At 48.0% G+C, this 14,187-nt stretch overlaps 1 protein-coding gene across 4 annotated transcripts in view; it reads left to right on the forward strand.

The window, feature by feature from the left end:
• Positions 1 to 14,134, forward strand: part of SLC27A1 (solute carrier family 27 member 1) — a 40,380-nt gene extending 26,246 nt beyond the window's left edge. For 2 of the 4 annotated variants that reach the window (XM_053585670.1, XM_053585669.1), the window contains 7 exons: positions 846 to 1,055; positions 2,158 to 2,284; positions 2,374 to 2,511; positions 2,590 to 2,754; positions 3,096 to 3,242; positions 4,797 to 4,937; positions 13,810 to 14,134. In XM_053585670.1, the coding sequence (XP_053441645.1) occupies positions 846 to 1,055; positions 2,158 to 2,284; positions 2,374 to 2,511; positions 2,590 to 2,754; positions 3,096 to 3,242; positions 4,797 to 4,937; positions 13,810 to 14,099 (1,218 nt within the window). In that variant the 3' untranslated portion in view covers positions 14,100 to 14,134. Of the gene's footprint in view, positions 1 to 845; positions 1,056 to 2,157; positions 2,285 to 2,373; positions 2,512 to 2,589; positions 2,755 to 3,095; positions 3,243 to 4,796; positions 8,769 to 13,809 lie in introns of those variants that run through there. The other 2 variants (XM_053585671.1, XM_053585673.1) reach the window with 2 other exon arrangements.
• Positions 14,135 to 14,187: the final 53 nt, after the last annotated feature.

Here is a 14,187-nt window from a genome sequence, read left to right on the forward strand (position 1 = left end):
GTGCAGGAGATCAAGAGGAGGCAGTGAGGACCAGATTGAAGGAACACAGGCAGAAATTTGGATTTCATCCTGAAATGTGAGAGGGAGCTATGAGCACATTTGCATCTGTGATGATCAATCTATGGTTAATCCTAAGGACATAACTGCTTCATTCCAACTCTGGTGCCAAGGTGCCTGGGTGCAAATCAAATTCTTCCACTTACCAGCTGTGGAACCTTGGGCTAGTTAATTACTTTCTGTGAGCCTTGGTTTCTCCATCTGTGAAACAGGGAGGGTAATTATTCAGAAGCCCAATGGGAGATGAGAGCTTAAGGGCACCTTGGGGCATCTGGCAGATGATACCAAGAAGCCCTGGTGGGGAGGAAGAATGAAAGGCAGAGAGAGAATATTCCCTGCAGGGAGCGCCAATGAGCAGGTGACTCTGTGGTGCCTGAGGCTCAGTTGCAATGCCGACCAGTCTAGTATATGCACCTAAGAGTGGTCTACCCCAGGGGTGATGCTGTTAGCAGCCTGGGGGACAGCATAGGCTCTGGGCTGAGGGTGGCCCTGTGGCCCTCTCCAGCTAATCTTCCTGCCCTGTGTGCCAGCTGAAGCTCTAGGAGTGACGTGGTATTCCCTAGTAAGCAGAGTAGGGGCAGAGGGATCGTGGAGGAGTATAGGGAACACTGCCCCATTCCGATAGAAGCTGTGTCCTCCGCCCTTTGCAGGGACTGAGCATTGTCAACAGTGTCCCCCGAATGTGGGCTGTCATCACCTTCAGGCCATTTGGTTTCGCTCATAGGATTAGCTCCCAGGATGGGGCATTCTCGGCTCTCTCCTCCAATCCCGGTTCCCCGCGCTCGCAGGTGGTCCAGTACATCGGGGAAATCTGCCGCTACTTGCTGAAGCAGCCGGCGCGCGAGGCTGAGAAGCGGCACCTTGTACGCCTGGCAGTGGGCAACGGGCTGCGGCCGGCCATCTGGGAGGAGTTCACGCAGCGCTTTGGCGTGCGCCAGATTGGCGAGTTCTACGGGGCCACTGAGTGCAACTGCAGCATCGCCAACATGGATGGCAAGGTGTTCACGGGCAGGACCTGGGTCCAAGAATGGTCACTACTTCTGCCTCCCAGGGCCCCAGGCGTCCATAGTGCAGAGAGCTCAGCCAGGGTGCACAGGGTGGGGTGTGGGGGAGTTCGTGGGACCCCCCCATCACCTTCAGAAGCTCAAGGCAGGGACCGCCCCAGCACAGTCACGTGACTGTCACCTTTCTTGATTGGCAAGGGTTCAAAGCCACTGCAGCCTTGAACAAATGCCCTGGACAAGTGCCTCCGCTTTTCTGAGCCTCACTTGCTGCATATCCTGGTGGCTGAAGAAAGCAGTGTTCTGGGGACCCAGGGCTAGGGTTGGGATGCCACTCTCCTGCTGGCTGGGCCAGTCACTCAGGTTCCTTGGACTCAGTTTCCTCGCCTGTAAATGGGACAGCCATTCAGTTCGTTGCGAGTGTTCTAATTGTGCAACGACATAAACTCAGTGTGCTGTGCCCCCAGATCCTTCCATGATTAACAAGGACTGACGCTATTATCACCTCCATTTGCCCATGTGTGACTCTGCCTCTCTCTTCCCAAGCCCCTCCTACCCAAGACAGGAACAGATCATGCTCATAATGAAGCAAGTGCCATGTGGGCTGGGTCTCAAGTGCCAAGAACACTGCACAGTCATCCCGGTACTTATTTGTTGGATAGGCAGGACCCCAAAGACACTCTGGCTGTGCTAGCTCGAGTTGCTGTGTAACGAACACACTCAACAGCATGCAGTGACACAAACATGTCGAGCAAGGATTTCCACTCATAGACCCATACCAGGCGGGGCAGCAGGCAGCAACTCTGCCAGTGTCCCATGTGGCTCCAGGGATCCCAGGCATCCACTTCTTGCCAGTGTGGAGGGTTTGGTAGGCCAGGGGCCAGGTTGTGGCAGCTGGGAAAGTGGGGTGGGGGGAGGGTGAGTTGAGGGTAGGGGACACTGCTCTTAGCATCCCCGTTTTGCAGATCATCCAAGATTACAGCAGAGAGTGTCACTAGGGATGTGACTATCAAGCCCTGGGGCAGGGGAGGCAAAGTATCAATGAGGAGGACCCCATGCCACTGCTAGGCTCCTGGCTGACCAGTTCTCCTCACCCCAGGTCGGTGCCTGTGGCTTCAACAGCCGCATCCTGCCCCATGTATACCCCATCAAGCTGGTGAAGGTCAATGAGGACACTATGGAGCTGCTGCGGGATGCCCAGGGCCTCTGCATCCCATGCCAGGCCGGTGAGCATGACCCCAGCCTGGTTCCCTGGGGAACTGTGGTCCTCATCCCTTGCCCTCCCACCATAGCCTGAGCATGGCCTCCTCCCTAGGGGAGCCTGGCCTCCTCGTGGGCCAGATCAACCAGCAGGACCCACTGCGCCGCTTTGATGGCTATGTGAGTGAGAGCGCCACCAGCAAGAAGATCGCCCACAGTGTCTTCTGCAAGGGTGACAGCGCCTACCTCTCAGGTATGCAGCCCCCTAGATCCCTGGGGCTGGCTATGAGTATGGGAGCCACCATCTACCTCCCCTTTTCTTCTCTGCCAGGTGATGTGCTGGTGATGGATGAACTTGGCTACATGTACTTCCGGGACCGCAGTGGGGACACCTTTCGCTGGCGTGGGGAGAATGTCTCTACCACTGAGGTGGAGAGTGTGCTGAGCCGCTTGCTGGGCCAGACAGATGTGGCCGTGTATGGGGTGGCTGTGCCAGGCAAGCTGGGGTTGGTTCTGGAGTGTGGCAGCCCCAGGGGAGCCCAGCCAGAAGGGGCATGGAGGTACAAGTGCTCTTGGGCAGTGTGCAGCCTAGACAATTGCATAAGGCAGCCTGGGTAGGAGCATGAGAAAGTCTGTTCATGTGAGTGATGTTGAGCTTTGGTTTTCTTGTCTAGAAAATGGGATCCTGAAAGCAACCCTGTGTAAGTGCTGCAGGAATTCCATAAAATGCTGTTTCCGCAAATGTTATCCCAGGTGGGGGAAGGACTAGAGACCATGGGCTGCTGCTTCAGGGTGCTGTTGGGGGTAGGATGTTCTCAGCTGAGCCTCTGTCTTCAGGAGTGGAGGGCAAAGCAGGAATGGCAGCCATTGCAGACCCACACAGTCAGCTGGACCCCAACGCAGTGTACCAGGAGCTGCAGAAGGTGCTGGCACCCTATGCCCGGCCCATATTCTTGCGTCTCCTGCCCCAGGTGGACACCACAGGTGCGCCCCACCCCTGCCTCTCTCCTCCATCTGTCTGTTGGTTGATGTCTTAGTCCCTTAGTCCCTCCTACGCTGGGGATCAAATTCCAATGTAAGTTTAGTAGGGACAAACAAACCATATCCAAACCGTGGAAAATAACCATTTACTTATTTGTTCTAGTTCAGGACCCTGTTCTGAGTCTGACATAGGGTTCATGGCCAGCTAGTGATATGGGCCCACACAGGGCCCTTCTGTTGTTATATTTATGTTTTTATTTATCTCCATTTCTCACTCCCATCCCCACTAAGTATCTTGAAATATTTCCTTCATCTTTTCATTTTCTACATTTTTCTGATAACTAGGAAATCTGAGTGAATCATCTAGCACCTCTTGGGTTTCAGCCTCTGAAAACTGCCTGTTCATATTATTCACCCATCTTTGTGTTGGCTGTCCTTTTCCTTTTGATTGGTGGGAGTTCCTAATAATAGTCTAAGTGTTAATTTCTTAGCAATTTCAGACATCATAAGTCTTTTCTCTTGTTATTGAGTCTGACTGTTAACTTTTTGTTAAAAAAAATCTTAAGTGATACAAACAAATTTACCTATCTGGGTACAGTGGCTTATGCCTGTAATTCTAGCTACTTGGGAGTCTGAGGAGGGAGGACTGTTTGAGGCCAGGAGTTTCAGACCAGCTGGGGTGATAGAGTGACCCTGTCCCTAAAAAATTAAAAAAATATATATACTTTTTTTAACCTTATAGTTAATGCTTTTATAGTTTTGTTTTGAAAAATTACCTTCCCATGGGTTCGAGTACAGTGGCTCATGCCTGTAATCCCAGCACTCTGGGAGGCCAAAGCAGGAGAATCCCTTGAGTTGAAGAATTTAAGACTAAAAATAGAAAAATTAGTCAGGCATTGTGGTGGGCTCCTCTAACCCCAGCTGCGAGGCTGGGGTATAAGGATCACTTGAACCAAGGAGCTTTAGGTTATTGTGAACTAAGCTGATGCTATGGCACTCTAGCCTGGGCAACAGAGTGAAACTGTCTCAAAAAAATAAAAAAAGTAAGAAGAAAAAGCTTTTAGCCCCCACCATGGACCATTATGAAATGGTTTTGTAAAAAATATGCTAAGTTTACCATTAGTAGAAGAAAATGAGGAAGAATATCTTTGTGATCTAGAATTGGGAAGGTAAGTTTCTATTCTTTTTTGAGACAGAATCTTGTAGGAATGGATGTATGCCAATAAAACTTTATTTACCTATGAGTCATAGGTCACTGAAATCCAATCCGCTGTGTGGCAGACAAAGCCCTGCCTCAGTTGTGTAGGGGATGAACATGTGACCAGGCAGGAGCACACAAAGTTTCCCCATGTGGTGGAGGTAGTCAGGGAGCCCTCTCTGGAGGTAGAGGCATGAAGCTGGGATCAGAGGAGAATCAGACAGGCTAAATGGGGAAGAATGTTACCTCCAAGGGGATGGCTTGTGTGGGGGCCCAGAGGTGTAAAAAGAATGGCAAGTTGGGAGCTCCTGGAAGCCACCTGCTCAGCCCTTGTCCCCTCACCCACACCTCCATCCCAGGGACCTTCAAGATCCAGAAGACAAGGCTGCAGCGTGAGGCATTTGATCCACGGCAGACATCAGACCAACTCTTCTTCCTGGACCTGAAGAAGGGCCACTACCTGCCCCTGGACGAGGGTGTCTACAGCCGCATCTGCTCTGGTGCCTATGCTCTCTAATACTTCTCTCCTGCCAGCCAGAGACTCCCAACCAGAGCTGTTGGGCAAGGCAGGCTTGAGCTGGACAGCCCTGCCAGGGGGCTACCTCTCTTGCACACCCACCTGGTGGAGCCACACTTGGCCATCCTGGGGACAAGAAACTGGAATTTCAGAGGAGCCCAATTCTCTCTCCTGCCTTTGCACTCCTGTGTTTGTCTGTCTGTGTGCCCTCATAGCTCCTCTGTCTTCTGTGTCCCTGTCTGGCCTCATCTCTCCCCTCTTCTCCTTCATCTTTCCTCTTCTCTCCTGCCAAGAGCAGAGCAAATGTTTCTTGGGAGCTGCATCTTCTGCAGGACCCAGCTGCCCTCAGAGCCTCTGTGGGCCAGCACCCACATGGGGTTTCTCTGCTTCCCTCTTGGCTGTGCCTTAAGGAGCCCAAGCCCTGGCAAGAGTCATGGTCCTTTGTGAACTCCAAGTAGGCCCTGCACCCTCAGTGCTGAGCAAAGGAGCCAGGGCTGGTATTCCTGGCTAGCCTGCATGTGTGGGGGCATCAGAAAGTGTCCCCCAGGTAACTGGAAATGTCACCAAGCTGGGCTGATGGCTTTTTTTTTTTTTTCCACTTCCTTGTTCCTGGTGGGTTTCCCTGGCCCCACCTTTTTCTCCCAATGCCCTGGAAACTTCCAGAATTGACTATGACCACTTGGACATTGCCACTGCTAGCCCCTGCCTAGACATCTCCTTTCAGGCATCTCTGAGGATTCCTGCTGGAAGGCCTTGAATGAAGGTTGTACTGCAGGGTGGGGGTGGGGGAGAGGCTGCCTAGCTCACTGCTCACTGTCCCTGGCAAGGGCCTCTTGGCTGTTGCCACCCAGCATGGGTATTAGAGGGACCCATGGCAATAGCAGTAGTGGGGTTGCGGAAGGTCTCCAGCCCAGGATGGAATCTGAGATTGCCTCAGGTTCTCAGATATCCCCACTGGCTGTGCTACTGATGGCTTAGACCCTATATTGGTGGTGATATCCTGGACAATCCCACCAGGATGATTCAGACACATCCCCATCAGCCATGTTGGTGGCTTTTTTTTTTTTGAGACAGAGTCTCATTATGTTCCCCTTGGTAGAGTGCCATGGCAGCACAGCTCACAGCAACCTCAAACTCTTGGGCTTAAGTGATTCTCTTAGAATCACTCCCAAGTAGCCTCCCAAGTAGCTGGGACTACAGGTGCCCACCGCAATGCTTGGCTATTTTTTTGTTGTAGTTGTCATTGTTGTTTTAGCTGGTCTGGGCTGAGTTTGAACCCACCAGCCTTGGTGTATGTGTGCTATGGGCGCTGAGCTGCATGTGGGTGGCTTATCTGCTCATCTCAGACCCTGTGCCAGCCTCTCTTGGAGCCAGCCACCCAGAGTGCCTGTCTGTTTTCTCGGCAGCACTGCCTCTTGGATTGTGGAGCTGGTAGTGAGTGACCCTCTGGTGTCACTCAGACCTTTCCAAGCACTGAGGTTTTATTTTATAATTGGTTTCAAGAAATAAACCTGCAGAGCTTTTGGCAACTGCTGGGTGCCTAGTCATTTATTGTCTGTCCCCATGTGATGCAAAACTCTTGCAGAGTTTCAGGAGGCATGACAGGATGGGCTCCCACCAGGAGCTCAGCCTGCCAAACTCAAGTCAGACACAAATGGGGGGCCAGCCCACCTGCAAAACTGGGGGGCCTTTGGGAAAGAGGATGTGGGTTAGTGGGATCACCACCCTCCCATAGCAGTCCTGTGATGGCTTCAGTGGTTCCAGAGGGGGTATAGCCCATCTGCCTTTGAGTTCCTGCAGGTGCTGTAGGAAGGCCCAGATCAGAGTGTGTGTTCTGGCGCATCTGGCTGTGCCTCCGTGTACCAGCAAGCTGGTGCTGTCAGTGAGAATTGCTGGGCCTGCCCCAAAGGCCATCAGAGCTGGGATTTGAACCTAGAACATATAGATCTGGAGTCTATATGTAGTTCCCCCTATCCATGAAGGATGTAAGCTAAGACCCCCAGGGGATATCTGAAACCAAGAATAGTATTAACTCCTATATACATTATGTTTTTTTTTAATCTAATAACTGAGATGGTTAAAGTGACTAACTGGTGGGTAGTGTAGACAAATGGATGCACTGGAAAAAAGGAAGCTGGATGGAGATAATTCATCATGTTGTAACAGCATACAATTTAAAAAATGAATTGTTGGCTGGATGGTTCACACTTGTAATCCCAGCATTTTTAGAAGCTGAAGCAGAAGCATCACTTGAAGCTGAGAGTTTGAGACCAGCCTGGGCAACATAGCATGATCTCATCTTTAAAAAAAATAGAAGGCTGGGTGTGGTGGTTCACGCCTGTAATCCTAGCACTCTGAGAGGCCAAAGCAGGTGAAGAAGTTTGAGACTAGCCTGAGCAAGACTGAAACCCTGTCTCTAAAAAAAAAAAAAATGTTGGGCATTGTGGTGGGTGCCTGTAGTCCCAGCTACTTGGGAGGCTAAGGCCAGAGCATCACTTTAGCCCAAGAATTTGAAATTGCTGTGAGCTATGATGCCACAGCACTCTACTGAGGGTGACAGAATGAGACTCTGTGTCAAATAAATAAATAGATTAAATAAATAAACAGAAAAATTAGACAGGTGTGGTAGTGTGTGCACCTGTAATCGCAGGTACTCAAGAGGGTGAGGCAGGAGGATCGCTTGAGGTTGCTGTGAGCTATGATAATGCCACTATATTCCAGCCTGGGTGACAGAGCAGGTCTGTCTCAAAAAACAAAAGCAAACTCCCCTTTGGATTGATGAGAAAAATACTCCTAAAGACTTTCTGATGGACCTCAGTTAGTTTTTTTTTTTTTTTAACTTAATAGACCTTATTTTTATTTTATTTTTCTAGAGAAAGGGGGTGTTATTATGTTGCCCAGCTAGCTGGGAACTCCATGGCCAAGTGATCCTCTTGGGGTCCTCTTGATCCTGAGTACCTGAGTAGCTGGGTCTACACCCAGCTAGACATTATTATTATTATTTTAGAGTACTTGCAAGTTTGCAGGAAAATGAGAGAAAAGTGTAGAGTGCTTCCATATATCCTCTTGGTACAACTGTTTCCTCTATCATGAACATTTTGCTTTAGTGTGGTATCCTTGTTACAGGTGAACCCAAACTGATACATTATTATTAGGTCAAGTACAGAGTTTTCATAAGGGTTTACTTTTGGACTGGTTCTTCATGTTGCCTGGAGTTTTCTGCTGATTCTTCCTCATAGGTGATTTCTTTTATCTGTTTCCTTGCCCTAATTTTCCTTTCACTTCCTCTTGCTCTTTAAGTTCTCATGCCTGTGGACTAAGGGTTACAGGACCAGAAGGGTGAGAAGGTTGAAGAGCAAAAAAGGGATGAAAGAAAGGAGGACCGAGTGATAAGAAAAAAAAAAGAAAAATAGAGAAAGGAGAGGGGGTGGGTAAAAGGAATATTGACAAAAGAAGAGAGGCACAGAAAGAGGGAGACAGAGCAATATAGGTGTACAGTAGGGTACTTTGATACAACCTTAAAAAAAAACCACCTTCTGGGGGTGCCCAGTTGGGTGGTTCCCTTGAGGTCAGCAGCTCTTTGCTAACCTGATCAGACACAGTACCCCACCTCCACCAAGTAGAGAGGAAAGACAAAAATGCTATAAATCAAACCAAAACAAGCAAACAGAAAACTTTACGGGATAAAATTGGCTGGAAAAAACAAATAATAGCGGTAGAAACACTAACAAAAATGAAGTTCTAATTATTGAAATAGGCAGCAATGGGAAATTATAATTAAACTAGAAAAATTGAGAAAGAAAAAGGATCTGTATGGAAAAGGTTGAACTTAAAAAACAAAACAACAATCAACAACATCAAAATAAACAAAAAAAACAACCAAACCAAAAAAAAAAAAAAAACACACAACCAAAAACAAAACAGTATGTATATGTTATTGACTATTGTCTGGGCATCACGTGGTCTTCTGGGGTATGAAATGTTAATCACAGTTCTGATACGACTGGAGGCTGCTAGTTTCTCAAACCCCAGCAGGTAGACACCCTAAATCTCTCTTCAGCCCACTTAAAAGGCACTTTGAACTTGTTCATTTACTGAGCAGAAGCTTTCTCAGGAAGTGCTTGTCGCTGGAATCACTGCTGAAGTGGCTATCCACTTACCCTGTGTGCCAAAACTGGTCTCCCTCTGCCCCCGAGGGTTAGGGCTGCAAGGCGGCTCAGACCCCGCCCTTAGGCTACTTGGTCGCTGGGTTACCAGCTCCCACCCAATTCCAGCTCTGCGACCCTGAGGGCGGAGCTTGCCAGGGCAGATGGCTCACAGTGTCTGCCTGTGACCCAGAGCCAAACACTATTAGCTCCGTCTGGCTCAGGGGCTCAGACTGGGGCCCTAGACAAAGGCCAAAGTTCTCCGCACTCCCGCTCAGGCTCTCCCCAAGGCAGTTCAGCTGAGTGCCAAGTCCAAAGACACCAAAACAGTTCACAGGTAAGGCCTTCCTGGTTTGCAGTCTCGCTGCTACTGAACTTACAGTTGCGGGCGGGTTTAGACGGATTGAACACACGCGACCACTTGCCACTTTTCCACTGTTTTAGTCCTCCTCTTGGGGTCCAGAAGTCTCTCGCTGACTCCCTGTATCCTCTCAGGGGTGATGATAGGCAGATCCCACCAGCCAGAGATGCCTGGAGTCCTATATCCCCAGACTCACGGTGCCCAGATGCAAGGAAGCTGTTACTCGGCTGCCATCTTGCTCCGCCTCCCATAAGGGTTTACTTTTGGTATTGTACAGTTTTCTGTGAGTTTCAACAAATGTATCCTGTCATGTGTCTACCACTGTAGTATCACAGAATAGTTTAACTGCCCAAAATATCCTGAGGTCTGCCTGTTTATCCCTCCCTCCCCTTAGTCTGCTGGCAACCACTGATCTTTTTACTGTCTCCATAGTGTTGCCTTTTCCAGAATGCTGTATAGTTGGAATCATACAGTGTGTAACCTTTCCATTGCATTCAAAGCTTTATACTGAAGTTTCCTCCACATCTCTTTGTGGCTTGAGAGCTCTGTTTTTGATCTGCCCAAATGAGAAGCTCCATGACTTGCTCCAAGATACCCCGCCTTCCATGTTAAGGAAGAAATCTTTATGGGCTGGCTGTGGAAGGATGTTCACAGAGGAGACGTTTGTACCTCTCACATAAGAAGAGAAACTTGCCCCAGCCTGGCCTTCGTGTGTGGGCTGTGAGAGGCAGGGGCTGAGCATTGTGTGAGCTATGAAGAGGGAGAAGCAGATTTCCAGGGATGGTACCTGCAGGAGGGAGCTTGCCTAGGAAAGGCAGCAGTGGGGGATCCTTCCTGCTCTCCTCCTGTCATGGTTGGTCATTTCCAACCTGGGCCTTTTATGCCTTTGCTCCAGCTGTTTCTCCTGCCTGAGACATTTCTCTTCCCATTGCCAGGCCAACTTCTATGGATTTTTTTTTGTAAATTGAAATATGCACATACCATAAGATTCAGTCCTTTTGATTTTTTCATTATTTTTTTTTTGAGACAGAGTGTCGCCCTTGGTAGAGTGCAATGGTGTCACAGCTCACAGTAACCTCAAACTCTTGGGCTGAAGTGATTCTCTTGCCTCAGCCTCCCAAGTAGCTGGGACTACAGGCGCCCGTCACAATGCCCGGCTATTTTTTGTTGCAGTTGTCATTGTTTTTTGTTTTTATTTTTTGGCCGGGGCTGGGTTTGAACCCGCCACCTCTGGTATATGGGGCTGGCACCTTACTCTTTGAGCCATAGGCGCTGCCCAGTTGTCATTATTGTTTAGCAGGCCCGGGCCAGGCTCGAACCTGCCAGCCTCGGTGTACGTGGCTGGTGCCCTACTCACTGAGCTATAGGCACTGAGTCTCACTCCTTTTGATTTTTTTAAAAGACAGGGTCTTGCTCTGTCACCCAGGCTGGAGTGCAGTGTTGTGATCGTAGCTTACTACAGCCTTGAACTCCTGCACTCAAGCAATCCACCTGCCTCAGCCTCCTAAGTAGCTCACAGCAACCTCCAACTCTTGGTCTTAAGTGATTTTCTTGCCTCAGACTCCCCAGTAGCTGGTACTACAGGCGCCTGCCACAACGCTTAGCTATTTTTGTTGTTGTTGCAGCTGTCACTGTTGTTTGGCTGGTCTAGGCCGGGTTCAAACCCACCAGCGTCCGTGTATGTGGCAGGAGCTGTGACCACTGTGCTACAGGCCCCCAGCCACCTCACTGTAGTTTCGATTTACATTTCTTTGGTGGCTAATGAGCAGGGCATCTTTTCATGTTCTATTGGGCATTGTAAATCTTCTTTGGTAGAATATTGAACGTTTAGATACTTTGCCCTTTTAAAAACTGGATTGTCTGACTGGATATGGTGTCTCATGCCTGTAATCCTAGCACTCTGGGAGGCAGAGGCAGGAGGATTGCTTGAGCTCAGGAGTTTGAGACTAGCCTGAGTAAGAGTAACATACCTTGTATCTACTAAAAGTAGAAAAATTAGCTGGGCTTTGTGACAGGTGCTTGTAGTCCTAGGTACTTGAGAGACTGAGGGAGGAGGATGAATTGAACCTAGGAGTTTGAGGTTGCCATGAACTGGGCTGGCACTGTGAAATTCTAGGCTAGGCAACAGAGTGAGACTCTATCTAAAAACAAACAAACAAACATCCCCACCCCCCCATTTTTTAAAAATTATCTTCTTTTTCTTTTTTTGGAGACAGAATCTTGCTCTTTTGCCCCTGCTACAGGGCAATGGTATCATCACTGCTCACAGCAGCCTCAAACGCCTGGACTCAAGTGATCCTCTTGTCTCAGTCTTCCAAGTAGGTGGGGGTGCAGGTGGATGCCACCACACCCAACTAATTTTTTTTTTATTTTTGTAGAAACAAGGTCTTATTCTTGTTCAGGCTGGTCTTGAACTCTTGAACTCAAGTGATCCTCCTGCCTCAGCCTCCCAGAGTGTTAGGATTACAGGCATGAGCCACTGCACCCAGCCTGGGTTGTCTTTTTCTTGAGTTGAGTTCTTAATCCTTTATGTATGCTAAATTCTTACAAAATACATGATTTGTAAATATTTTCTTCCATTATGTGGGTTTTCCTTTCACTTTCTTGGTAGTACCCTTGACATATAAGTTTTCAAATTTGATCAAGTCCAGTTTATCAATATATCTTTTATTGTTTGTGCCCTCAAAGTTCATAAAGATTTATGTCTTTGTTTTTCTCCAAGAGTTTTTTGAGTTAAGCTCTTACATTTAGGTCTTCACTCCATTTGAGTTACTTTTTGTATACAGTGTGAGGAAAGGACCTGTGTTAGTTTTCTAGTGCTGCTGTAACAAATTGCTACAAACTCAGTGGTTTAAAATAAACACTAATCTATTATAGTGATGAAGTTCATAAGTCAGAAATTGATTTCAGGCAGCTAGAATCAAGGTGTCTGCAGGGCTGGTTCCTAGAGGACCTAGGGTAGAAGACATTTGCTTGCGTTTTCCAGCTCCTGGGAGCCACCCACATTCCTTGATGCAGGCCCCCTTCCTCCATCTTCAAAGCCAGCAACAGCAAGTCAAATCTTTCTTGCAACATTAATGCCCTGGTTCTACCTTTTCTGCTTCCCTCTTCTATTTACATGTGTTAGGACCCTTTTGATTACATCAAGCCCATCTAGATAATCTATTCTTTTTTTTTTTTTTTTTTTTTTGTAGAGACAGAGTCTCACTGTACTGCCCTCGGGTAGAGTGCCGTGGCATCACACGGCTCACAGCAACCTCTAACTCTTGGGCTTACGCGATTCTCTTGCCTCAGCCTCCCGAGCAGCTGGGACTACAGGCGCCCGCCACAACGCCCGGCTATTTTTCTGTTGCAGTTTGGCCGGGGCTGGGTTTGAACCCACCACCCTTGGCATATGGGGCCAGCGCCCTACTCACTGAGCCACAGGCGCTGCCCTAGATAATCTATTCTAATGACAGTTCTCAACAACCTAATTTCTTGGCAACCATAATTACCCCTTGCCAAGTATCCTAATATATTCACAGGCTCAAGAGATTAGGGTATGAGCATGTTTGGGATAAGGGACTGTTATTCTGCCTAGCACACGGACCAACTTCATTCTTTTGCATGAGGCTATCCCATATTCCATTGTCCCAGCACTATTTATTGAAGACTCTTCTTTTCCTTTTGAATAGTCCTGGCACCCTTGTCGAAAATCATTTAATCACACATATATGTAGGGATTTATTTTTGCACTCTCAGTTCTATTTTTTTTTATTTTTTTTTTAGTTTTATTTTATTTTTTTTTAATTTTTTTATTAAATCATAAGTGTATACAATGATATGATTATGGGGCATCATACACTCACTTCATAAACCATTTGACACATTTTTATCCCAGTGGTTAACATAGCCTTTCCGGCGTGCACTCTCAGTTCTAATCTTTGACCTAGATGTCTATCCTTATGCCAATACTACACTATCTAGATTTCAGTAGCGTGTTAGCTTGAAATCATAAAGTGTGAATCATCCAATTGTGTTCTTTTCAAGATTGTTTTACTTGGGGGTCATTTGAAATTTCTTATGAATTTTAGGACAAACTTGTCAATTTCTACTAAAAAGACAGCCGGAATTTCTTTTTTTTTTGGTTTTTTGGCCAGGGCTGGGTTTGAACTCACCACCTCTGGCATATGGGACCGGCGCCCTACTCCTTGAGCCACAGGCGCCACCCCGACAGCTGGAATTTCGATAGGGATTATGTAGACCAATTTGGGTGGTATCACCATCTTGACAATATATTTTCCCATCTATAGACGTGGATGTCTTACCATTTAATAGTTTTCAGTGTACAACTTTTTTTTTTGAAACAGAGTCTCACTTTGTCGCCCCCGAGTGCTGTGACGTCATAGCTCACAGCAACCTCCAACTCTTGAGCTCAAGTGATCCTCTTGCCTCAGCCTCCCGAGTAGCTGGAACTACAGGCGCCCGCCACAATACCCGGCTATTTTTAGAGATGGTGTCTCGCTCTAGTTCAGGCTGGTCTCCAACCCGTGACCTCAGGCGATCCGCCCTCCTCGACCTCCTAGAGTGCTGGGATTACAGGCGGGAGCCACCGAACGCGGTCCCCCGTGTACAACTCTCACATCTCTCATTAAAGTAATCCTTATTTTATTCTTTACAATGCTATGGTAAATGGATTAGGTTTCTCAATTTGCCTCAGAGTTAAAGTGCACTACCTGTATGAGTCT

Source organism: Nycticebus coucang, chromosome 3 (genome assembly GCF_027406575.1).
Source record: "Nycticebus coucang isolate mNycCou1 chromosome 3, mNycCou1.pri, whole genome shotgun sequence".
Classification (NCBI taxonomy): domain Eukaryota; kingdom Metazoa; phylum Chordata; class Mammalia; order Primates; family Lorisidae; genus Nycticebus; species Nycticebus coucang.